Genomic DNA, 26563 nt, shown 5'->3' with positions numbered 1-26563 from the left:
TCAGATTTGTAAGTGGAGGAAAAATTTGAAGTTTTTTTTGTATCATGAATTACATAGCTCTAAGTTAAAATTATTTCATTATTTACAACACAGCCTCTACAGTGCTCTGAATAAGCATTAAGTTACCTGAAATTCTCAGACTAGTAGTTTAGCTATTTCTTCATTAAAAAGTTTAACAGGTGTAATTATGGGCACAGCTACAAAGTGGTCCTTTGCATTTCTGCATGATCTGACATTTTCAAAATTATAATCAATTAAATTAGCCTCAGATCCTTGCAACACAGGTAAATACTAGTCTCACTTTATGGAAGGTAAAGCAGAACCGCAGAGCAGTGGGTCCTGACCCCATTTTAGTGGGACTTTTTATATCCAGGAGTTAGTTTTGGGGATCAGAGGAACCTATTCAGAAGCAGTCTCCATTACTCAGATATTAATGAAGGCCATTCATCTCACATCCACTGATTTCTGGATGCCTGCACAGATCAAGTAATTTACATCAGCTTTTCTTGTTGTCTTTGAAGAATGTTTGTAAACATACTGTGTTAATTATGCTTACTCTGAAATCAAACACTATTTGATGGAATTTCTCTTAAATCATCTGAAATAAAAAACCAAGGTGGGGTGGGAAAGGCACGTCAGAACATTTAAATTGACACAAAGCCAAAAAGTTGGAAAAAGCTGAAAGTTTTGTCTTTTTAAAAACCACTACTGAACTGCTGCACTAAGCCGTAAATTAAGATACATTCACATTTCAAAGATTTTTAAAAAATTCATAACTTGCTCTTCATTATGAGTAATGAACACTTTAATTAAAAAAAGGAAATGTTTGAACAATATTAAATACATTCATAGAGAAAGTAATATGTGCAAATTTCAGTCTGATGCATACTACCTGTAGTCTGAGTAGGGCACTTAGTTAACACCTCTGGTGCTCTGAATCCTGGTGTACCTGCCCTTGGAGCAACTTGCTGACGTCTTGTAATAACAAAAATAAGTGCATTTAGAACATAATAAGAAAAATACATCAAATGTTTCTGCTTACCACAAAAAATGTTTAACCATTTCTGATGTATGCTTCTATGAGATGTCAATATATTAACAATTTAAACTGGCCATATTAAATGTATTGAATACAAGTAGTTAGTATATGTGTTGAAGAACAGTACAAAATAACTTGCATTCTTTAAGCATTCAGTTGCAGCATGAGTCATTAAGGGCTACCATACCTGGGGACACTCAAAAAATTTAAGATGCATTAACTAAAAGGTATGAAGTTAAAGAACATGCCTTAAGACAGAGATGTCCAACATGTGGCCTGCAGGCCAGAATCCAGGCTGCAGAACTTTTTCCTCCTGCTTGCAAACGAAAGCTGGCTGGAGGGCTCTGAGCCGCATGTGGCTCTTTAAGAAGCCATTTGTGGCTCCCGCAGCTGCTGCCACTCACTCTTCCTCCAGTGCCCTGCCTGGCTACACTGAGAGTAAAATTCAATTTAATTGGTTTAATGGCCAGCAGGAGGGATCCAGCCATTAACCAATTAAACCAATTAAATTGAGTCACATTATTTCAGTGCAGAGACCCACATGCACTGTAGGTGACAAAGGGAATAGGAGGGCTTGGGTGAGCTGTGCAGTCTCACTGAGGAGATGGTGGCCCGGTGAAGGTGTAGTGGGGTGCAGCAGCACCCAGAACTCCTGTGTAAGGAAAGTTAATCCTGGGTTTGGGGCCATGAGAGGTTAAACCTGGGGGCTGGAAGGGTGGGGTTGAGGCTATTTTGTGTTCAGCCCTGGAACATGTAAAAATTGCCATGTGATCCACTCCTGAAGAAAAAAGGTTGGCCCCCACTGGCTTAAGACCACTTTACTTCTGAATGACCACATCTGCAAAGGAGTGTGAAGTTAAAACATTTAAAAATTAATTCATTCATCTTAAAATTTTGAGCATCCCTATGTAGCCCTACATTTTCTAGCTTGCAGGAGTCTGTTTTCTCATCTTCAACCTTCTCATGCTCCATAATCAAACATGCCATTTTTAGTCAGTAACAGAATTAAATGATCGCTAAAGCAGTGTCGCATGAGACCAGGAAGTAAGAGATCTCATGGTAGGTTGGAAACCACACCTAGTAAGCAGAACTTTCTCATTAATGCAAAGAATTGTTGGAATAACCCACATTCCTGATGTGGGCAGGGAATGGCTCTTATGAATGGAAGTTAACACCACATATGGGATGGATTTGAACTGAAATGCCAAATTGTTTGGCCAGTCTGACAATTAAAGCATATGCTTGATAAAGGTTCTTAAAATTTTACTTAAAAGATAAAACCTAACTTTCCCCTTTGTCTTAAACTGCGAGAAAGATTAGTTTTCTTTTTAGCAATGAACAACCAAACATGCAGAAAACGGGATGTTAAAGGGCTACCAAAATGCCTTACAAATACTAGATTCATGTTGAAATTTCAAATGAAAAATGCGTTTCAGATGTAGTACAGATTGTCTGTCTGTGGTCCAAGACACTCTGATCTGGCAACAGCTATGTTCCAGTAAGACCATGGATGTTGCTGGTCCAGAGAGACTGACTGGTGGGGTGGGATGTGGGGAGGGTGGAGGAAGGGAGGGCCAGTGGGGTCAGCAGCCAGGGCTTGCAGGCAGCGTTGTATGGCCAGTGGTCTTGGGATAGGGAGCCAGTGACCAAGAGGGGATCCCGATCTGCTGATGGACCCTGGGAGAGCCCAGAGTCTGTCAGAAGAGGGGCCATAATTCCCTGCTCCAGCAAACTCCCTTATTCAGGACCACTCAGGTAGCGAGTGTGCTGGACCAAGGATGTCCAATGGGTATTGCTATTTTTGAAACGGTTTACGCAGTGTTACGTTTCCACATACAAGTTAAAAAACAAATTTGACAAAAGTTTTTTTATTTAACTTGCCAAGAGTTGAATATGTGATTCTATATTTTCCGTGCCAGTACCTGAGTACTCAGTAGTGTTTTGTGGGTGTGTAGATATTTCTACAATAAATGGAAAACATGACAATGAGTCTTGCAAGAGAAATATGGAATCCTGCATTCAAGTCTTGACTGCTTGGCTAACTAGTGAATAATTTTTTCAAATGTTTGGTTTTAAGATGTAAAGCTTTCATAGATGAATAAAGAAGTGAAATAATTCTACACTAAGATTTTTTTTAAGGCCGTCAAGCAATTTAAAATTCCTGACATATTACTAACCTAAATTACCTTGCTTTAGAATAAGTCAATTACTTCATGTCCTACTTTGATGGACATGAAGAACAACCGATCACAGGCCTCTTGGTAAGTACCATATTTGAAGACTTTGCATATCCCCAACTCATTTTTTTCTCAAGACCTTTTATCCTTTCCTCACAGACCAGACTTTCTAAATCTTATCTGGACTCCCTCAAATTCATCCACGTCTCTTAAAATGTGGCACCCAGAATTGGACACATTATTACACCTGAGGTATAAAGTAGCATGGACACTTACTTTCCACATTTCACAAATAAGATTCCTTTTAATACACTCCAGAATTACATGGACCTTTTCTCACAAATGATTCATGCTGTTGAGTCATATTCAATTTGTGATCTACTCTAACTCCCAGATCTTTTTCAGAAGCATTATTACTTACCCAATTAGACCTTATTGTGTAGTCCTACTTCTGATTTTTCCCTACTAAGTAAAGTACTTTGCACTTGCCTCTACTGAATGTCATCTTGTGGACTTCAGATTAATTCTCCTTTTTATCATGGCTGTTTTTGCATTCTAATCCTGTCCTCCAAAGTGCTTGCAATTCTCTGAGTTTGGTGTTTGACAAATTTATAAGTGGACTCTCCACTCCATTATTCAAGTCATCAATGAAAATACTGACTAGTACCAGACCCAGGACTGACTGCACTACATATACCCTCCCAGTTTGATGCCAAGTTATTGATAATTACTGACTACAGTCTTTCAACCAGCTGTGCAATTATTTCATCTAGAGTCGTGTGGCCAATAACCAGCCTGCAGGCCAGATGTGGTTTGCCAGGGTCAGCTGCTGGCAAGCTTCCAGACATTTTGAGTATTTCTAGATAAGGCTGCTTGCAGCTCCCATTCATTGTGGTTTGCATTCCTGGCAATTGAGTCACCAGCAGCCATACCTGTGGACTCTCAGTAAACAAAGGGTCACTGGCTGGGCAGGGCAGCTCCACAGGTGGCTATTAAGAAGCAATTCACACTCCTGAAGTGGTTCTCAACTTCTTAATTGGATTAACAGATGGCAGGGGCTCTAGTCCAAGGTGGGGAGGTAGGGCAGAACTGATCAGCTCCTTGGCTTCCAGCCTCTGCAGGAGATGGCATTCCCCCCAAGACCTCAGCAGAGTTCCTGCAGGCCAGTTTCCAGCTGCAGGGGTTGGGGGACCCCCTAACCCTGGCCGGGATTCTTGCAGCTGGCTCTGCCCCAACTGACTTCCGGCCAGCTGGTTTCCGGCTGTAGGGGGCTCTGGGTCTCCAGCCAGGGTTCCCACATCTGGCTCTGCACCAGCCAGCTTCCAGCTGCAGGGATGGGGGTTCCCCCCTGTACTGGTTGGGGTTCCCTGTCTCTATATTGCCGGCTGGAGCTCCACACCCCAGCCAACTTCCAGCCATGGTGGTCCCTGTGCCTCGCCTAGCTCCCTTTAGCTTGTGAGTGACTCCTCCCCCCACTTGCCTCTGAGTGAGACACCCTTAGCCCCCTCTAATTGCTGAGTGACTGCCCTAATCCCGTGCAGCCCCTGAGTGACTCCTAGCCACTCAGTGTGACTCCCCAGTCCCCTCCAGCCCCTGCGTGTGGGGTTTAAGCTGGGGGGAGCAGTTTGGTTGAGTGTCTTTCCACCACCATAACTCTGATTAACCATAGTAGATGTAGTGTTATTTTATTAAGTTTTCATAGAAAACAGGAAATATGAACAAACGAACAAGAGAGGGCACAATTTTATATTTTTGCCTGAGGTGCAAAGTTAGCTAACTACGACTTTTCTTCCTCTTTCATTCCCCACCCCCGCACTGCGCCGGTTCTGAATTGCCTTGGGTCACCAAGTCTTCCTGACTTTGTCAAAATGGGTTCCTGTCTGGAAAAGGTTGGGAACCACTGCTCTGGACAGTTAGAAGTTGATTTATTTGCTCTCCATGGATCCAAGTTCGGCTGATTGGTCTATAATTTCCCGGGTTCTCTTTGTTTTCATTTTTAAGATACATATGCTGTTTTCCCTTTTTCCCTCTTCTATAATCCTGCCAATCCTCCCTGAGGTCTCAGAAATAATCACTAATGGTTCTGAGACTGCTTTAGCTATTTATTTAATTACTCTAGAATGAAATGTATCAGCTGTCTTGAATACATTTAACTTAACCATTATTTAAGCTGCTCTTACCCTATTTTGGCTTCTGTTCCTTGCCCTGTATTACATTTGTGTTGACTGTCTGGTAAACATTAATATGTTTAGTGAAAATTGAAGCAAAAGGGATATCATATTGAAATGGTAAAGTCTTTTGATGTCTGTTATAAGCATTCCTTCCCAGCAAAGTACTGAACCTACACTTAAAAACTGTGTTTCCACTGGGATGGGATACCACTATAATTTTGTGGAACATCTTAAGAGTGAGTTTGGTCAAGAACTCCTCTTAAATGGTAAGAGGTAGGATCACCAAATTCAGTATACATAACTTGAAGCAAATTCGGCTATCATAACTTGAAGCAAAATAAGGGTTTAGTTGTGCCAGGAAAATGGGATGTGCCTAGAATGTGCTTGCTTCTCAAAAACCCAAACAGAAGAGAGACATATCAAATCAAGTACAGTTTTCATAAATGATAACAGAACAAATATTGAAAGACTCAGTTGGAATTTGTTTTAAAAATTTTACTAAAAATTAAATGGAAAAATTGTAACAATCCCTTTTTTTAAAGAAGTCCTAAATAATAAAAAAAAAAAAAAAAACTTAAACCACTATTTTAAACAATAGTAATTTACTTAAAATCCACATTTTCCCTTTATTTAAAAAAAGGTTAATTGAGTAAGCTGGGTAAATCTGTTAGTATATGTATGTTGAGAAGCCCATTTAGGTGTAAATAAGGCCTGTCACAAACCCATTTCAAAATTTTAATGAAAAGAATTAAGCTATTTTACTGTACTGAAATTAAAAATCCTCCCTCAGTTTAAAGTAACCGTCATTATAGACAGACTTCCAAAGTTTTTGATTGGTACATGATAAAGGGCAGCAGAGCTACTGGTTTATTGGGAGATGAAAAGATTTGAAGAGAGTGTAATTACAACACACAAAATTACATCACGCAAGTAATAGAGACCTAGGAAGCCATGTTAGTCTGTATTCTAACCAAACAAATCAGCAGCCATGTAGCACTTTAAAGACTAACAAAATAATTTATCATCTAATAAGTTATATTATTATTTTGTTAGTCTTTAAAGGGCTACATGATTGCCAGTGCTTGTTTGTTTCTTACATCAGACAAGTCAAGGGATTTTCTGTAGGCTAGACAGAGGTATGATTAAAATAAAGGGAGAAAATTCTTTCAAACTATTAACTACATAAAAATCACTTATCTGCAAATAAGAAAAAGTTAGTACTAGAAGTGAGTATCCTAAGAAATCCATGACATTTGTCAAGTTAAAATACACTGCGTTCTAATGCTTGTAACTTGCATAGTTCTAATGCTATCTATTACTTACTAAATCAACTGTCCAGAAAATCTAAGTTTCTAACCTTGTTTGACAGCACAGAAGTTGATTTTACAACATCAAAGCAAAATTACCTTGAAAGGCAAACACTGCAAACTCTATCTGTTGCATAACAGTCACAGGTCAAGACAGCTGGGCAACTGTTGACAGCTTTCTTGGCTGTACCACTGTTCACTGCTTTTGTAGAAATAACCTTCTTCTTTGTTGCTAGTTTTCTAGTTGCAGTATCCATCACCTTTGATTGCTTTATGAGCTGTAATACAGATGGTATATGCTCTAAATATATCAAACATTTAAACATTAGTTCCCATTTTGCTTCACTATTCCCCCACCCTCATTAGCACGTTCAAAGTACTAACAAAAACACATTACCAGTTTTAAAACAGGAGACCATCAGTCCTGTCTACTGACATCTAAATGGCTAATGAAACTAGCAAAGGATAAAAGATTTCTACAGTTATTTATTTTCCTGGGAAATTAGACATTTTTCAGAGACTATTACTAATTAGTATCCACAGTACACTTAGAAGTACTTTGAAATTATAGTAACATTAGAAGGGTCTACACATGCCCCCACCTTTCAGCATGTTAATGAGGCACTTTGGAAGATACTAAGGAGGTGCTGACATGAATATGCAGCACCTCATTAGCATAACAGCAGTCACACACAATTCGAAAGTAGTGCTTTTGGAATGCACGCTGTCTGTGTAGACAGTGGCCTGTCAAACGGACCCCTCAACTTCAAAAGCCCCTTCATTCCTATTTGGTTTTAGGAAGGAGCTGTTGAAGTGAGGGGAGTCCCTTCAAAAGGCCCCCCCATCTACACAGGCGGCATGCTTTCCAAAAGCAGCACTTTTGAAATGTGTGCAGCTGCCATTATGCTAAGGAGGTGCTGCATATTCATTTCAGTGCCTCATTTGCATCTTCCAAAGTTCCTCATTAACATGTGCCCTCCAAAAGGAGGGGCATGTGTAGACCCATCTATTACATTTACTGAGAATCTAAATTAGTTTTTGGCAAGGGGTTTTTTTGTTTTTGTTTTTTTTGGCAGGGGGAGGGTTGTTTTTCAAAATATGGAGACAATGCAAAAATGGGAATAGAAAAATACTTTAAATGGAATTATATGTTAGTGTTTGGCTACATTATTTCAAAGCCTGAACTGCCCCATGAAAATAGCACTGCTAGCTAAACGCTCTGGTTTAGCTCATAGTTAAGATTTTTCTTGCTAATGTCTAGTTTTTCCACTAGACATCATGCCACAATTATAAACAATATAGTAAAATGTCCGTAATAAATTTTTTTTTTTTTTTTTTTTACCCCTGTGGCCTTCTCAACTGCAGAATACAAAAGCTATTTTTTTGGAATGAATTTCTAAACCACACAGATTGGAAAAAGATTAATTACGATGTAAACAATCAGGCTGGGCAACAGCTAGACCACAATAGTAACAACTGTGACATCCAAAAAGTTTGGGGGGAAAAAAATCACTTAGGTCTTTAGCAAATGTAAGATTTTGCTATAATAGCAATTTTGTTCAATAATTTTTAGTGCTCCAACAAATCACAGATAGAAGTTAGGGATCTCTGCTATTGAAACACAGTTAAATTCCACAACTATGAGCAGTATTGCTTACTTTTACTGTGGGGCCCTCCTGGCATGCGGTGCTATGGATATTAAAATTTCTCTCTCCAAAGACAGAACGCAGGACAGAAGGGTGCACAGACCCCTCCTACAACAAAAAAGGACAGTAAGAATTCTATCTAACACTGCCAGCTGTAAAATCAGACAGTATTTAAAAGTATGATGTGACAGGAGGTAAAAAAAACAGTTACATGCAAGTAATTTTCAGGCACCAACTGACTCTAGGGGAAGACAATATAGTCTAGACAAAAGCATACACATGTTTACAAAACACACCACACTCCAGGAATACACCAAGACACCCTGAAGTTCACATGTACAGCAGCTGTATTTTGACGTGTTAACTAAAATGAGACGCTTTCTGGGGGAAGAATTGAAGAGAGGGTAATTACAATAATTACACCAGGGAAGCCACAGCGTATATTGCTGAAAAGTTAACTCCTTTTTACATAAAGAGATTCAGGGGCTTGCCAAATATTACTGAATTTTATACTGCATACATTATATAACAATCCACTATTTTCATTGTTAGATATAGTAGACAGAAAATGTAGAGTAATGTTCAAGGCCAACAAAGTTATATAGAAACTATTTCCATTTTCAAGAACGGTTTGACTCTGACATAACTTTTCCAATGTGTTACGCAAGTGCATACACAGTAGGATTTGGAACTGTAGAAGGACAAATTTTGTTTTAGTATATCTCCCCCTGTTGGATGAAGTAATACATTAAATAAATCTGTGGCAATATTGGTGAAAGACTCAACCTTTCCTTCTTTTCCTTGTTTAATCCGCATTTGTGAAAGCGAGCAGCACCATTTATCAGATGTTTTTGAGGCTGACTGTTGAGCTCTCTCTCTAGATGCTGTAACACTGACTGAAACCCTGTTTCCCAAGGTTAGGTGAGGCTTATTTTGTGAGCAACTTTCCTGGTGGCTTTCAGATTGGATAATTCTGAGTAGTTCTATTTTTGTATCACGAGTTCCTTGTGCCAAACCAAAATCAACTAGGGCATACCTAAAAGACACAAAATTTGAAAACACAGTTGAAGAGTATACTATACAAAAAGAGTTCCTTAGAACAGAAGATAAGGTGTACACTGATATTCAACTCACACATAAGACACAGGCTCTGAAAATTTAACTCCTCCCTCTTAGAGGATTTAATACTATTTACCAAGTGAAATATGGTAGTTCCACCATGTACGCTGCAATTTAAAGAACATTTATATGCTGCAACTTTAACAATCAATTTTCTACCAAATATTTTTAAAGTGTATCTCATTCTTAGGACTGGTTAAATATAAATAAGTTAATCAATACAATTTGACAAATTAGTGAAAAAATGAAAAATAATCACTGAATACTAATCAATAAGCCCTGCTTATTACTGTTTTGTTACTTATTCTGTTCTTGCTTTTTCTTTTTCATGTATTGTTTCCCTGAGATGTTTTTGGTGTCAAATTCCCTTTTAATGCTATACCCTTAGCTTGCCTTTATTTCCCTGTCTGTATTTTGTCATTTTCCCTCGAAATCTTTCACACACACCCACACTCTGTTAAGTATGCCTTCACACCTGACCACTGGTTTTGAAAACTGTACTCAGCATTTAGTAGCCAGGTGGATTAAACCGAACAGTCCCAGACTTATGAAAGAGAGAGGACACCATTGGCTAGGGGCAATGTTTGAGCAAGAAGTCTTGTAAACCCACCAAGCTACTAAAAAGGGGACAGTGCTGGAATCTGAGTACTTGCTTCTGTTTTCCATACCAGCCTCTGATACATTTTAAAGGCACAATCTATCCTACACTCTGCTAGAAATTAGACTAAACATTCTTTTTACTCCTTATTATCTCACTGGCTACTGGGATTGGGTGGGTCTCTGCTGCTCCACTAACTTTTCTTCAGTCTTCAGGATGATCTGAGTGGAGTGTCTTTTTTGCTACTTTATTCTTCTGTCACCTTTCTGGCTGCTACCAAAGAAAAGTTTACATCCTCCTCACCTCGCAGTCTCACTTTTAGGGTCCATTTCCCTAGTTAATCACTCCAGTGACTGAGGTAGGTCTAAAAATAGTGGAGGCAGACGAGTTAATTTGACCTTATTATTAAGGCCCAAGATGAAAGGACTCTGGTAGATCAGGGTACAATAAACTATAACTAATAACCTCACACACCCTTCCCCAGTGGTAGTTCTGTAGAAGGTAGCCTGTTTTGACCCATAAGCAAGGTCTTTCCTCCCACCTAGATTTTTCACTCTGGGGAGGCTATGGGCAGACTAGGCCCAGAGGCCCCCTAATGGAAGACGACTCAGGGTGCTCCCACACTTGGCTATGTCTACATGAGCCCAAAACTTCAAAATGACTATACAAATGTCCATTCAAAGTTTACTAATGAAGTGCTGAAATACATATTCAGTGCCTCATTAGCATGCTGGCAGCCATGGCACTTCAAAATCGCGTGGCTCGTCCAGACGGGGCTCCTTTTTGAAAGTACCCTGGCAACTTCAAAATTCCCTTATTCCTGTCTGCTGTTGGGGATTTCGAAGTTGCCTGGATCCTTTCAAAAAGGAGACCTGTCTGGACGAGCCGCGGCAATTTCCACAGCTGCCGGCATGCTAATGAGGCGCTGAATATGTATTTCAGTGCTTCATTAGTAAAATTTTAAGAGGCCATTTGCATGGCCATTTCGAAGTTTTGGGCTAGTGTAGACACAGCCTTATTGCACAAAAGGAGCAGTCCTCTAAGCAGCCAACCAGGACCCAGAAGGGTCCTATAAAAAAGCCACAGAGCCAGACACAAGACAGTTGCTGCTTGACGCTTGAGAAGAAAGGACCACGTGCTTGGCTGACTGAGGGAACTGTAGCGCAACAGTTAAGTATAGGAGCAGGGACCTGGAAACTTCCAACACACTCAACCAGAGGGGATGCTTGTGAGGAGGTAGATGCCAGCGCAGTTACGTTTAGTACTAGAAGTGGGATTTTTCATAGTGACTCCTGATTAACAATGGGCACAATTATGGAGGAGATGATCTACCTGTTGGTGGCAGGTTAGCAGTAGCAGGGAATAACTATATAGAAGCAGCACTAGACCCAGACCCTGATGATGCAATTAACGGAGAACCTGCAGAGGCAACTGAGCAGTTTGCAGCACAGTAACAATGACAAGATATTCATTCCAACCAGCAGGAGTGGACACAGAGAACCCAGTGATGCACTGGTGTTCGGCTGGCTTCAGGCATGACAAAGCTTGGATCAGACAAAAACCCTGAGGCCTTTCTCTGGACCTTTGAGTGGCAATAGACTGGAAAGAGTTGACTTGGGCACCCTACATAGCAGCATTCCTGATGGGTGAGGCATAAACAGCTTTCCTGGTGGTAAGCAATGAGTTCCTACCCTGAAGGCATCCATTTTGGAAGAGCTAGGGCAGATTGCCAAGGTGTACAGACAATACCCAGTAATGAACTGTAATCCCCTAAACTTGTTACAGTGGAACTAATCATTGATACTTGACTTAGAAGGTCAGGGTCATTCCACCATGAGTTGTAACAACCAATCTGGAAGGAACTGTAGTTAGAGGTCTGGTAGTCTCAGGGTTTTGGTGCACTTTGGCTCAGGAAGACCCGGTGACGGCAACTGGCTTAGACAGACACTCCCAGTACCCATCTTCCATGGAATCCCAGTCTATGCCATGGCACAAGGTGTAATGGAGGCAGAGGCTGTAAAGCGCGACTCGGAGTGTGCTCAAGGACTTGCCATAGCCCATAATCCCAGGGAGAGAGTGGACTACTCCAAACTCATTTGGGAAGGATGAGAACAGCAATTCAGAGAGAGTATGGGTCCAACTGGGGAAAAAAAAAAAAAAAAAAAAGCTAGGACCCATGATAAGGAGACCTCAGAAAATAGCCCAGAGGCAAGACCACACTAACCCAGATGCATGGGACCCACTGCAAAAGCGCCAACAACAGTACAATGAGTCTCACATCCCCAGAGAGAAAGTTATTAGTTAGACGGTCTGGGTAGAACAGGAACTTGATGAGATATAGGTGAAATTCAAGGGCCAGAGGGAAGAGTAATTGGCATTACAGGAAGCATTGGCCCAGGCCTAGAGGGAGAAGGATCTGAGAGCACAGTGGGATACAGCACAGATCCACACAGCGACCTGGGCCACACAGAGTACTGCAGGGATCCCAGAGGTCAGTATCCAGCAGAGTACTGTGGGAACTCTGACAAACACCCAGTGTGCTAACAAGCACACAGGCCCAGACAGGTTTGCCTCAGCTGAGAGAGGTGAAAGGGAAGGGCTGGAATAGAGACCAAGACCCAAGGACAGGGAGAAAATAGCACATGCAGTCTTTATGAACTCCCTCCTAAGAGAGGAGGTCCTAGTGAAACAACTGGAGGCAAGATGAAAAATGAGCAGCTAACCAAAGAGCTCCAATTCACTGTGGAGGGAAAAAAGTGCTTATTCTATATGGTGTAGAATTATGAAGCTCAGAACCTCAGTATACAGAGACCCCAAATTTCAGGAGGTGAAAATGAGTCAAGAGACCACAAACACACACTCTCCAAGTAAGAGAAATCTGGGAGAGGAGACTCTGGATATTATGGCAACGCCTGTCTAGAAACTCTGCAGACAGTGAGGTTTGAGGGAAGAGGCACTAACTGAAAAGGGACAAAGACAGACTTCTCAAGGGCTGTGGCTACATAATCCCTCCCTTTCAGAAGAGGCATGTAAATTACAGCCATTTGGAAGTGCAAATAAGCACTGATGTAAATATTCAGCACCTCATTTGCATAATGACACCCACCCAGCCCATCAAATGTGCTGGTTTCTAACTAAAAATAGCCATGTGGCTGGGGTTCCCTTGAAAGAATGCCCCAGCATTGAAAGCACCGCTCTTCTTTGAAAGCGCCACTCTTGCAGGAAAGAAGGGTGCTTTCGAAGTTGGGGCACTCTTGAAGGAACCCAGCTACACCACTATTTCTAGTTCAACATCAGTACTTTTGGTGGGCTGGGTGGCTGTCGTTATGTAAATGAGGTGCTGAATATTCATATCAGCATCTCATTTGCATTTTCAAATTGACATAATATACATGCCCCTTCTGAAAGGGAGGGGTAGTGTAGCCACAGCCAAGGAGACAAGGCCCAAAAAAAAAATGGACCCTGATAGACCAGGGCACCAAGAGACTATAATAGTTATCCAGATAGTCTAGGATAGGAAACATCCTTCTTATGTGAAGCAAAAGAAGATAAAAAACAAGAAAATATCTTCTGCAAAACTACCACTCCAATTCTATCAGGGGAGGGGTGTGATGTGGTAGACTCGGCCCAGATGCACCCTACTGGAGGCCTTATGTTCCTGCCATACTTCTCTACTTATCCCAGGAATGGAGCGGTGGAAATGTCTTCCAAGTAGGCTAGAGTGGCTGCAGAGGAAGTAGCCAATCAGGGCCCAGGAGGGCCCTATAAATAGGAGCTACAAAGCCAGACAGGGCAGTTGCTGCTCAGAACTGGAGAAAAAAGGACTGCATGCCTAGCTGACACAGCACAATAGTTAGTAGGCACAGGAACTGGGGGAGCAATAAAGGAGCACCTGGCTGACTGTGGGGACTGAGTGTGGGGCAAATTACAGGAAGGCAGCATCTCCAAGGAGGAAGACATGGAGTTATGGCCCCATAGCAGGGCTGGATTAGTTTAAAGATCGCAGATACACCCAACCTGAGGGGGCCCTCGTGCAAGGTAGGTGCCAATCCCAGTACATAAAGAACTACAGGTTTTTGATTGAAGTCTTTGGTTCCACAAGTGCTTACTGCTTACCATGGAAAAGTCTTGAGTCACTGTTTGGTTTCATGCATGTAACAACTGACTCACATTCTTCAGAAACAAAGTAATTTTTAAAAAATGAATCTAGCCCAGTAAATAAATGTGGTAGGAATTAATCTTTGGACAGTTAGGAAAATTACTTCTACAAAAGTTGCAGATATGTAGATTGATGCAGACAGTTTTTACTACAAAATTTTATCTTACTTTTGTATGGATTGCAGAAAGTATTTAGTAAGCCATGAGACTATTGCTGCTCACTAACAGGAAGGGAACTATTAACTCCTCACAAATGGTGGACAGTATCACATTTGCTACCTTAAGTTTAGTTATTTGCGCATGAAGGAATTAATAGAACCTGACCTAGTTTTAGAAACAGCTGATCTGTAGAAAAGCTGCCACCTTGTACAAGACAAACAGAAAACAAACCCCAAAACAACCATCAACTTTCTTGCTATGCATATCTGAGGTACACCGCAAAACCCAAGCCAGGGTAATACATGCATTCTTTGAAAACTTATTTAAAAACACAAAAAGGTCAGGATTATCAATTACATTAAACAATGGACAGTGATTTTATTTGGGTTAATCTTTCAACATGCAACAATTTTTTAAAAAGTATTTATCATTCTGGGATCTACACTTTATTCATGCTTACTATGTTGTTTCTTTTCTTTCCCACCCTGACCAAGTCCCTAAAACCTAGTTAATAGACACATACACAGTATGCTTAAGCAGTAAAATTATATATAAAGTAAAAACCCTAAAACTTATTTTACTAGGCTCTGCCAAAGCACACATTCCCGAATGAGATCGTACTAGTCATCTGTGTAGACTTACTCTTTCAGTTGCCTGTTGTACAGGAAATTACTAGGCTTGACATCACGGTGAACAATTCCAAAGTGATGAATGCGCTTCAATGCTTTAAACAGATTAAACATGTATTCACGTACTTCTTTGAAAGAGAGAGAGTTCAAAATGTCCTGAAAGATTATTTGATTATTATTGTAATTGTGGAACTGTTTGTAACTGAATATTTTACTGCTTATATAAATAGGCTGGGACTCACCAAAAAGGATTCATGTTCCAGATATGGCATAACAATAACTACATGATCATTTTTTCTAAAGCAGTATTTAACTCCCATCACGTTATCCTGCCCCCTAAAGGAAAAAATAAAATACTATCTTGAAACAACAAACAGAAAATAGGTTATTTCACTTTGTTCCAACAAAAAGCTTCAGCAATGCTTTGTCCATTAACAGTGCCAGCAACCTAATGGCTAATGAACTGCCATACAAACTACCAGCATGAACTCTGAACACAGTACCCCCATTACTTTTCAGAGTGTTTCATTCTGTGATTTGCAACAAAGAGCTCTGCAGACCATTGGTGTTTTATGGGCACTTTTAGGGCTTGAGCCAGCTCCCATGGGAAATTGGTTTAAAGTGTCAAGAAAGAACTATTCCAACCATCTGTCTTGGAACCACCAAATATCAGCAATGAACCTCCATTCATAAACCAGTGAAGAGAATTTAGTATCAGTAGAGGTACTAGGGATGACACTATCCCAGATACTTCCTACCTAAAACACACCTGACTGCACAGAGAATCATAGCGTTGACAGAGGCCTCAGGAGGTCATCAACTCCAACCCCCGGCTCAAATCAGGACCAATACCAACTAAATCATCCCAGACAGGGTTTTGTGAAGCTGGGACTTGAAAAACTCTAAAGGATGGAGATTCCACCACTTCTCTAAGTAATCTATTCCAGTGCTTCATCACCCTCTTAGTGAAATACTTTTTCCGAATATCCATCCTAGACCTCCCCCACTGCAACTTCAGACCATTAGTTCACATTCTGTCATTCAAACTTTTTAGTAGCAAATGCAAAGTCAGCTGCAAACAGAGACTAGCATAAAGCACTATGAGTATAATCGTTACCATGATCCATCTGTGGTTATGTCCTTGAAATGAGTTATTGATTTTTATTTTCTTGTGGTCAGAACTCCAGCAACATACAAGAAGTGCCACAGATAAGAATTAGAAACAAAGCATAAAACCTACACACTTAAATTCAGTTACAACAGCTTTAACTCCTTTCCCTTAAAAAGTAGTCTTTTTGTTTACCTACCCTGCTATTGTAAGACACTGAAGTTCAGCAGCAATTCGTAGAGGATGACTAGTTGGAATTAGGTGTTTTAAAGCCATTTTTTCCTCACGTCCTCCTTGTAGCTGGGCTGTGGCCAGATAAACTGAACTAAAAGTACCTGTAAGAAAGTATGAAGATTGTTTAACACCTTTTGAACTAGCTATGTTACATACGTATTTCATATTATTGGCCTAACTGCTGTACTTGTGGTGAAAGAGAATCTATTTGGATCAAATTAAGGTTGTGACACAAAACAATATGCTTTAAAGTCAAAGCTAAAGGGTCAAGAAAACCCTTAAAAAGTGGTTTTAGTTGAGACAGCCACTTGAAGGTTTGTTTATTGAAAGAAAGAAAATTCACTATGAGAGTCCAGAAATTGTGAAGTACAACATAAAATAAGACCACAAAATATAATTGAAAAATTAATGTCAGACAATTAGGCAAGCATAAAAAGTCTGTGGTTGCATATCAGATAGCAGTTCCAAGCAGGGATCAAATTCAATACCATCAGCCACAAGACCACAGGCCACTCCACTTGAACTAATAGGGCATGTCTACATAGCAGCTATTCTGGAAAACTTATTTTGAAATAATGCTGCTACATTCAAAACAGCGCTTAGCTATTTCAAAACACAGCATCTACACACACTAGGGCTTATTTCGAAAAACAGCCATTGGACCCTCTAGGGGTTATTTCGAAATCATTTCAAAATAGTGGTTGCCTTGTGTAGATGCTAGGATAGTTATTTTGAACAACAACTTATTTCAAAATAACTATGCTGTCTAGACGTACCCTAAAGCAGAGATCTGCAACCTGAGCTCCAGAGCTGCATGCAGCTCTTTAAGGACTTGTTTGTGGCTCCTGATGCTATGATTGCAAAGTTTAAAAAAAAAAAAAAAAACCTCCTGATTATTTTTGATAAACAGTTAACATCCTGCAGTAAACATGTATCACATTACAAAGTATCATGTGCACACTCTTCTTAAAATATGGGTTACAAAAAGTATGGTTTGATGTTATTTATTAAGGACTGTTGAATATTCTTGTAAATTGCAGGTCTTGAATAACTGAGTTTTTTACTGAATTGAAAGAAGGCTGTTCTTGCTATTTTGGTTACTGACCCCTGCCCTAAAGGAGTAACACCAAAACCTATTAATAAGAGCAAGACCTTTGCCTTCTTAAATAGATGTTAAAAATTATATAAAGTAGATTTGGTTTTAAGTTCTTTCAAATATAAGAAAGGTCAAAATATTAACTTTAGTTAAAAACTTTCACCTACAATCCTGTAGGCAAAATTTTCAAAGTGCATAAACTCCCATCCTGCAAATATTTACACACATGCTTAATTATATTGCCATGAGAAATCACATTGATTTCAATGGGTGAATTCACAGTAAAGTTAAGCATGCACGATCATAGAACTGGGGCCTAAATCCCATTGAAAAAAAAAAATCAAAATCTGCAAGTTTTACTGTGTGCTAATTTCTTCACAATAATCCTGCATCATCTTCTTAGTCCCACCCATAGGGTTTCATATTGGAAAATCTGGTAATTAAATGTTTAACAAGTATAATTGTACATTTAGAATGTATTCCTTAGAGACAAATCTAGGTGGATTAAATCTTAGCCACACTTGGCTAAATTTACTCCAAGAGCTACAGGAGCCGCCAGCACATATATTGTGCTTTAAAGTGTATAGTCTCAATCAAAATGTTTAATAGACTACTGCAGCAAGAGATTTCAATAATTTGGCAGGAAACTCTTTGTGAAAACCCTCCTTTACATCATTTGCACTTGTAATTAAGTATCTGATCTCCCATTTACCTGTAATAATACTAAAAAGCAATCCATCAAATGTCAGTCATACTGGAATTGGCTAGTACTGGACTTCATTATCTAGCTTTTTTTTTTCCTCTTGAAGTTAATTTTGATGTACCCAAGAAACAAGAATTTTAAGCACATAAACACACATTTACCTTCTCCAATTTTTTCCTTAATTTTGAACACATTTACAAGCTGGGGAACAGCTTCATAAAGTTCTTCAATATCTTTTTTTATTCCTGTTGAGGAAATAAAGAAATACAGAATATGTTTTGCTTGGTCTTAATTTACTAGTTACACTTCAGGATGCATCATGGACTTCAAGTCAGATAAATGACAGTGAATTACACAAAAAGTAGTACAAGACAAAATAGGTTATGCTTCTACAAGTAAACTTGGATAACACTCTTGTTTATGAAGTTTAATAGGAGCATGCTCACAGATTTGGAGCCCAAGACTGCAAGAGAGTCAAAGACTATTCTAATTAGCATGGTACAAGGCTCTTCAGGCAGTCCCATAAAATACTGTACAGCAAAAAGTGAAGAATGTACAGTTTGAGAATCTTCAAAGTTAACTTTTTTGGATTGAAACTCATGATCCAGGACTCTGTTGATTAAATTTGGTGGCTCTAATCTTCTTCATAGAAACACCTTGATTGAGAGGGAAGTTAAACTCTGCCCCTCCTGACTAATTGAATGCCAACTGAATGCAAACACTATTTCCTGCTTTATGGTGCTCTATAATTTACATGTTGGTACAATGTTTTGAACAAAACTCTCAAAATTACTGCCACTCAGTGTAGCCAGACCTCAAAATTAACAGGATCTCAGATTACAGTTCAGAGATTACCAATCTACACTAGCTACTGAGAAATGGGTATGTAAAAGGTAAACTTCAAAGAATGAAAGACAGAAGGGCTTCACAAAAATTATTAGAAAGGTAAATTCAAACATCGTTGGACAGCTGTTTAAAAAAAAAAAAAAAAAGAACCAAAAAGCTTTGCTGATATTTAAATTGTTGTATTTTATACTCCAGTCACTAGATGGCATAGCAAGGATACGACATTCTTACTGGAAAACTAAAGAATTTCACTCAAAGGAGTAGCCCTTGGTATTTTAGAAAAGTATTTGTTACAGAACTGAAAGACCTTCTGAAAGAGCACACTATTTTTCAAATTCACAAAAATTCTAATTTGTTATACTTACTGTCTTATTAAATGTTCTAAAAACTTATGCAACAACAAAAATTGTTGCTGTTAAAATACTGTTAAGACTTAGAACACAAAACATTAAAATATATACAAGACTAGTTACATTTAAAGTTGAAATATATTTTACAATGCTTGGGGTCAATCAGTGTTGCCCTTTATCACCTTCTGTAATGCTAGTGTTAAACTCCATATTTAGACACATAGACAAACAGCCTGATGTGTCAAAAATGGGATTATGGAATAATCATTTCCAAACTAAATTCAAGCATAAAAACAGAACATTTAAACTATTTTTAGATATATAAAGAAGCATAGTAAGCACTCATGATAACTCTGAACAATGAAAAATCAATTTATAAACACTCATAATACCAGAAAGACTGCAATAGGCAATACTAACATTCATATTCTCAAGCCCACACAATAGCCACAATGAACAAATTTTACTGCTGCAATATTTAACAGAAAACTTAAATGTCTTGAATCCTTTCAAGAATTTGAAAACAAATGTCAGAAGCAGTGTTCCCTGCAGTCTTATAAGTCTGTGTGCAGAATGAATTTTGTTACGTGGACCAATTAGGATACTAGTATCAAGGAGGTAGACGTGTTAGTCTGTATCTTCAAAAACAACAAGAAGTCCTGTGGCACCTTATAGACTAACAGATATTTTGGAGCAAAAGCTTTCGTGAGCAAAGACACACTTCATCAGATGCATGAGTCACACATCTGATATCTGTTAGTCTATAAGGTGCCACAGGACTTCTTGTTGTAATATGGATACTGTATACAATGCATTGCCTCCATATTGGTGCATGTAACAAAATTCATTGGGCACATGGATGATTTGTACAGGGGTGGGGATGAAGTTTCAAAGTGTGGGAGGGGAAGAAATCTGAATCAGACCTTCCTCCCCTAAATTTGAAATGGACAACCCCTGTCAGGACTTAAGCCATTCTGTGCATTTTAATTGTCATTCAGTTAAAATGCACAGAACAGCACTTATTATTTAAAATAAAGTGAATGTGTTGTAGGCAAGAAAAAAGCAACAACATATGTTTTTGCATTTAAAACTTTTTTATTAAACAAAGGAAGTATTGAACAAACCAGTCATTGAACTAAACTATCTGAATAACTGAAATGAAGAAAATATTAATTATTTCTGCACCTGCAGAGGAAGACAGTGCTGTCAAAAGTTGGTTTAGCAATTCAACTGCTTAGTTCCAGCTGCTTAGTGACTTCCCCCAGTTCAGTGCTCTGACATTTAAAATTTGGCAGCAAACATGCATGGCTAAATATTTTTGTACTTAATTTAAATGTCTGATAAACTATAAGCAGCTTAGGTCCTAATGTAGGTTGTTGACCCTTTCAAAATTTAAATAAATTTGTTTTTAAATAAAATCAGGTGGGTTTTAAAAAAATTGATTTTATCTAACCTGCCAAAGAACAAGAGATGAGACCATATAATTGCCATTCAAGGACAGAAGTGTAACAACTTCAGGGTATATAAGTAAAATCCTTGTATCACTCAGTGACATAGCTCTCAGGCCAATTAGTTACATTACTGTGTTCTGAGGAAGGCCTGATACAGTAATTTATTAGAAGGGCAGTAGCCATAACACTGAGCCTTGCAAGTGAGAATAGGAGTTGTCAGATATTTTCTGACTTCCAAAAACATAAGAGTATAAGATTGGTCATACAGGGTGAGACCAGTAATCCTTCTAGCCCAGAATCTTGTCTTCTGACAGCAGCTAATACCAGATACTTCAGAGGGAATGAACACAGCGGGATAATGAGCAAGTAATCTAACCCATCATCCACTCCCAGCTCCTGGCAGGAAGAGGTTGAGACACCAGAAAAAAGGGGTTGCATAACTATCATTTCTGGCTAGTAGCCACTCATAGAACCATAGAATGCTAGGACTGGAAGGGACCTTGAGAGGTCATCAAGTCCAGCCCCCTGCCCCTCATGGCAGGACCAAGTACTGTCTAGACCATCTCCGGTAGACATTTATCTAACCTGTTCTTAAATATCTCCGGAGATGGAGATTCCACAACCTCCCTAGACAATTTATTCGGGTGTATGAACACCCTGACAAACTTTTTCCTAATGTCCAACCTAAACCTCGCTGATGAACCTGTTCTCCATGCATTTAAGTCTTTTTGAAGCCAGCTTTTCTTTTGGCTTTCACAACATCCCCTGGCATCAAGATTTACCAGGTGACTGTGCACTGTATGAGGAAATACTTCCTTATGCTTGTTTTAAACCTGATGCCTATAAATAGCATTGGGTGATACCTAATGTTCTTGTGTTATAAGAAAGTGTTACTTAACCCTTCATACTCATTTCTCCACACCATGTATGATTTTATAGACTTTTATCATATCCCATTCAGCTGTCTCTGTAAGAGGTGTGCACGTTCTATTAAAATAAAACAGCTTTTAGTACAATGTTGCTCATATCCTGGTCCAGCTGAAGCTATTCTACCTTTTTTTTCTGAGCGCTTTTTTTCTGTGCTAGTCAAGATTCTTCTCTTTCACATCTTTGTTAAAAGAGTATTGAAGGACAAATCTGGTCACAGGATTGCTTCACAGAAGTCCATAGCTTAGAGAGGGAAAAAAAAATGGCCCAAACTCTGGCAGAAAGTATTCTTAGCATGGACTGGAAGGCTATGTCTTCAAATAAAAAATTGGTCTCAGATAAAGTATTTTTAAAGTCGCTAGGATCAGTAGCCCTGTACCCTCCTTACAATCTCAGCTTATTTTGATTAATGTTCACCAACTCCAAACATACCACCATAAGTGATATGCTCAACAGAGAAGCTAAAACTTGAGAATTCACATGCTTTCTCACCTCTAAAGCTGTGTCTATGTTGGAAGATCTCTTCTGACAGCAACTTCTGTCAACAGATCACTAACAAAAACTTCCTCTAACAGACTGTGGCCACATATGAAAACAGATCGCTCTGTCAATCCACTCGGTTGAAAGAGAGGGGCCAGACTGCCTAACCGCTCTCTCAACAGAATCGCCAACTGGAAACACAGCAGACAAGGCTGCCTGGTGACCCAGAAGCCCGGTCTGTCAGAGGACTGCCCGGAGCAGCCACACAGCTTTTTTGTTGACAGATTCTGTCAAGAAAGGCATTCTGCCTTGTGTGGGAGAGGCAGAAGGCTGTCAGCAAATGTGCCAAGTTCTGTCGACAATACGTCGACAGAATATATTTTTAGTGTGGTCACTCTGTGGGTTTTGCCTAAATGTATCTAAAAGGCAAGGCTGAGACACATTCTGTGGTACACTGGAGAAGCAGCACTGTGTCCCTGGTATTTACCTAGATTATTTTGATTTAAGGGCTATCAATATGGAAGTCTTCATAAATATATTCGCCAAAAAAAACATAGGTTAGGACATAATTTTATAATTATTTGAAAATTAAATTTCATAGTACTGTTTTTACAATTCACTGATCCTATGGGAATGCCACAGCTACATACTGTTCAGAAACAAGCCTAGAATGATCAATTCAAAGGGCCTGAACACTAAGCTTTCTTGTTAATGCATTCCATCATGTATCTTATTAAATGTAGCCTTTGTTAAATCAGATCTTATCCAACAACAACAGAGTTTCAAGTGAACAGGATTGGGAAAAGAAATACAGGAACACAAATTTAATCAGTGGCCTCTGCTGTAACATATATACCTTGCAACTTGCTGTTCTTTTCATGTTTCCTGCAGAAATTTTCAGCATGCAGCGGGGGCTGTTCATCCTGATGAGCCTTTACGGATGCTTCCATCACAGAACTAAAAGTAAAATACAAGAGCTGTGAGGACAAAGACTAACACAATCTAGGGGAAAATGTCTTAGCCTTGCTTGCTCCCATTGTCCCTCCCTATGTAACAAGATGTAGAGAAGACATTTGGTTTGGGTCCCTTTTTACTAACTGACAGTGAAAGCCTTCCCACATCCCCAGAGAGGAGGTCACAAACACAAATCAAATCCTCATCAGGAACAAGGGGGGAACCAAACATGAATAAGCTAATTAGTCCCTTCCATTCCTAGATTGTTCCCCCCCTGCCCCCCCACTACCACACAATCATCTTATCCCCAAATCCTTCCTTAGGGCATGTTTATACTTGCCAGCGGAGCGATTGTCTGAAGGTCAACCTTCCAGGGCTCAGTTCAGCACACCTAGTAGGGACGCGCTAAATTGAACGTTGAGGGTGTTCCCATTTACTCCACTACGTCTTGCAGTCACGAAGAGTAAAGGAAGCTGATGGGACCTTTTGCTGTGAGGATGATGTTGAGTTTGAATCAAGGTATGACGACTCCAGCTATACGCTTAACGTAGCTGGAGTTGTGTATCTTAATTCAAACTTATTAGCTAGTGTAGATTTGGCCTTACAGGGAAAACACAAATACACATATAAAAAAAAGCAACAAAAAAACCCATATGTACTCTGGGATCAACAAACAGAGAACATGTAACACATTCATCAACAAAAACTTGAGGGGGAACGAACATAACAGAGCAAAAATACAGAAGGAAATGGGTGATAAAAATAAAAATTCTTTATCCCTAAAAAGGAGAAACAAAAAACTTTCAATATCTCTCCTTCTAGATTTGTGAAGACTGAAAGGCTGTGGCAAATTATAATACACAACTAAGAAACTGGTAGGCCTATTTGGTGAAGTAAAATGACAGTCAGACTATTGGATAAGGGAAGACAGACATAGAGTTACTAATACACCAAAGAATGCTACTAGGCTCAGGAGGGGAGGGGCAAAAATACAGCCCACAGGCTGGATCCAGAATATAGAGAGATACACATATCAGAGCTGGAAGGGACCTTAGGAAGTCAAGTCCAGGCCCCTGCCCTCTTGGGAGGGCCAAGCACCATCCCTCTTTTCTTTTTTTGGGCCCCAAGTCCCTAAATGTCCCCCTCAAGGATTGAGCTCAAACCCCTGGGTTTAGCAGGCCAATGGTCAAACCACTGAGTTATCCCTCCAAATATATGGATATGGCCCCTCATGTGCCAGGGGGATCCTTGGCCAGCCTCCCTGCCTGCTACAGTTCCAGTGACATGATTTAGCATTGGCATGCTAAACCCAGGGTTGTGAACTCCATGCTTGAGGCGGTCATTTAAGGTTCTGGGGCAAATAGATTAAAAAAAAAAATTGTCAGGGACAGTGGTTGGTCCTGCTGAGAGGGCAGGGGACTGGACTTGATGAACTCTTGAGGTCCCTTCCAGCTCTGAGAGATATGTATATCCCACTCAAATCGTCTGGCTGATGGGGTCAGTGTGTGTCTCTGTACAGTGTCCCCCTTGGGGGAAGACAGGTTTCTGTGCTCTGCCCCCCAGTCTGTACACCATCCTCACAGCCTCTCATTGGCTGAGCTGCAAGACAGTGCTTGGTGACAGGCACAGCATGCTGGCACCAGATGCCCTCCTCCCCATAAGGGAAATAAGCAAATAAGCCTTTTTTCACAGTACAAAGAGTAGAAGTCAGACCTAACTAATTATTGTTTGAGCAACAGTATGTCAGTACTCCTGGACACACACACACACACAAAAAAACAAACCACACATCTGGGAGTTGTCAAAGCAGGTTAACTTTACAAGGTAGCTCCCTTGCAGCAAGACTCCTGATCAAATACACCCTTTTCATTGCATTTAAACTGTGGACTGAATACATAAATATTAAAAACTGAGCATAAGCTACCTTAAACTTTGTCATTTAGTTTGAACATGATGTGCAAACTATTTCTCAAATGAGTGAGCAAAATGATGTCCAACAGATATGCAGAGAATTTAGTGTCCTTTCTTCTTAAAAAAAAAAAGTCAATTTTTCTGATTTTTTTTGACAATATTTAATAAAGGGGAAGAGCCTATTTAGCCCCTCTTTTCTTAATGCTCATGTATGTTTAGAACAACAAAGTGAGGCTATTTTACCAGAACTAGTATTGAAAAAAGTTTGGATAATAAGCACATACTTAAACCAATATGGTGATATACCCATCCCCTAGAACTGAAAGAGACTTTAAGAGGTCATGGAATCCATCGCCTGCTCTCATGGCAGGACTTAGCACCATCCCTCATTTTTGTTGTTTTAAAAATCTATTTGCTCCCGATTCCTCCATAGACCCCTCAAGAACTGAGCTCACCAACCTGGGCTTAGCAGACCAATGCGCTAACCCGGGCTAGCCCTCTGGCCCAAAGGAAATTACCCTCTCGGGGTGTACAACAAGAAACCCCACAATGCTTGACGGTGTGGGGTCGCCTCTGCTTTGACCTAGTGACCCAAGTGCAAGGTAATGTGGCGGACGGGTACAGGCCCTGCACTGGTCAGTTTGGCAGCAGGGAAGAGACTTCTGGGAGCAGGGCGGGAACAGAGCCTGTGCTGTGTGGCGAGGGGGAGCGGCTTATACATTTCAACAGTGAGGGCTGAGCCCGGGCGCCCACTCCTAACACTGCCCTCGCTCCTTCCGGCGTTTCGCCCCCACTGAGCCGCAGACTAGGTGCCCATGACACCGACCGGATCCTCGGGCCGGGCCGGGCCGTACCTTCAGCCCCGCAGCGAGCCCGGAGCCGCCGAGGTCAGTGCTCGGAAGCCGAGCCCAGGGCCGGCAGAGCGCCCGGCCAAGCCCCGCTGCCGCGCGGTCCCGCACACAAGCCCCAGCTCCCTCCGCCAGCCGCAGCTTCAAGGCCGGCAGAGGCAGCAGCACCGGCGGGAGAGCCTGAGGGGGACCTCCCCCAACCGCGCTCACCTCGGCGGCGGACGAGGGGCCACGAAGGGCCATCCAGCGACAGCCCGTAGCGGGAAGCCCCCGGAGAACCCGACCGGGTTACGGGGGTGTGACTCTCTCACTCACAGGTAGAGCAGCGGCGATGGCGGCAGCCGGTCCTGGGGGCGCAAAAAGTGCGGCTTTTGCCTGATGCCGCCTTTTGCAGACAGCCTCACAGGGACCAATCCTAGCGTTCGTTAGAGGGGGAAGGTTGGACCAATAGCAAACTATTCTAGAAAACAGTGCTTCCATTGGCCAACGGGTGGAGTAAGGGGCGGGGAATCAGCGCTCCAGGGGTGTGGCCAGCTCCTGGTGCTAGAGTTCTGAGGTCCGCCCACTCCTCGGCGTCCAATAGGCTAGAGTTCTGGTGTGATCTCTGACTCTTTCTTGGTCACTTGGGCCTACGTGCCCGCAGCCCTGGCCT

At 40.6% G+C, this 26563-nt stretch overlaps 1 protein-coding gene across 2 annotated transcripts in view; it reads right to left on the bottom strand.

Moving 5' to 3' along the window:
• The window catches only part of CDC7 (cell division cycle 7), a 32198-nt gene extending 5920 nt beyond the window's left edge, over positions 1-26278 (bottom strand). Inside the window, exons 1-11 of one of the 2 annotated variants that reach the window (XM_075002766.1) lie at positions 26122-26278; positions 23493-23641; positions 23055-23155; positions 18306-18389; positions 16311-16446; positions 15246-15339; positions 15017-15159; positions 9127-9376; positions 8353-8448; positions 6794-6972; positions 893-975 (exon numbers count right to left, since the gene is read on the bottom strand). In XM_075002766.1, coding sequence (XP_074858867.1) covers positions 893-975; positions 6794-6972; positions 8353-8448; positions 9127-9376; positions 15017-15159; positions 15246-15339; positions 16311-16446; positions 18306-18389; positions 23055-23148 — 1159 coding nt within the window. In that variant the 5' untranslated portion in view covers positions 23149-23155; positions 23493-23641; positions 26122-26278. The remainder of the gene's footprint in view (positions 1-892; positions 976-6793; positions 6973-8352; positions 8449-9126; positions 9377-15016; positions 15160-15245; positions 15340-16310; positions 16447-18305; positions 18390-23054; positions 23156-23492; positions 23642-26121) is intronic. The other variant, XM_075002767.1, reaches the window with a different exon arrangement.
• Positions 26279-26563: the final 285 nt, after the last annotated feature.

Source organism: Carettochelys insculpta, chromosome 9 (genome assembly GCF_033958435.1).
Source record: "Carettochelys insculpta isolate YL-2023 chromosome 9, ASM3395843v1, whole genome shotgun sequence".
NCBI lineage: Eukaryota > Metazoa > Chordata > Testudines > Carettochelyidae > Carettochelys > Carettochelys insculpta.
The sequence above is the reverse complement of the archived record's forward strand: the minus strand, read 5'-3'. Positions and strand labels throughout refer to the sequence as shown.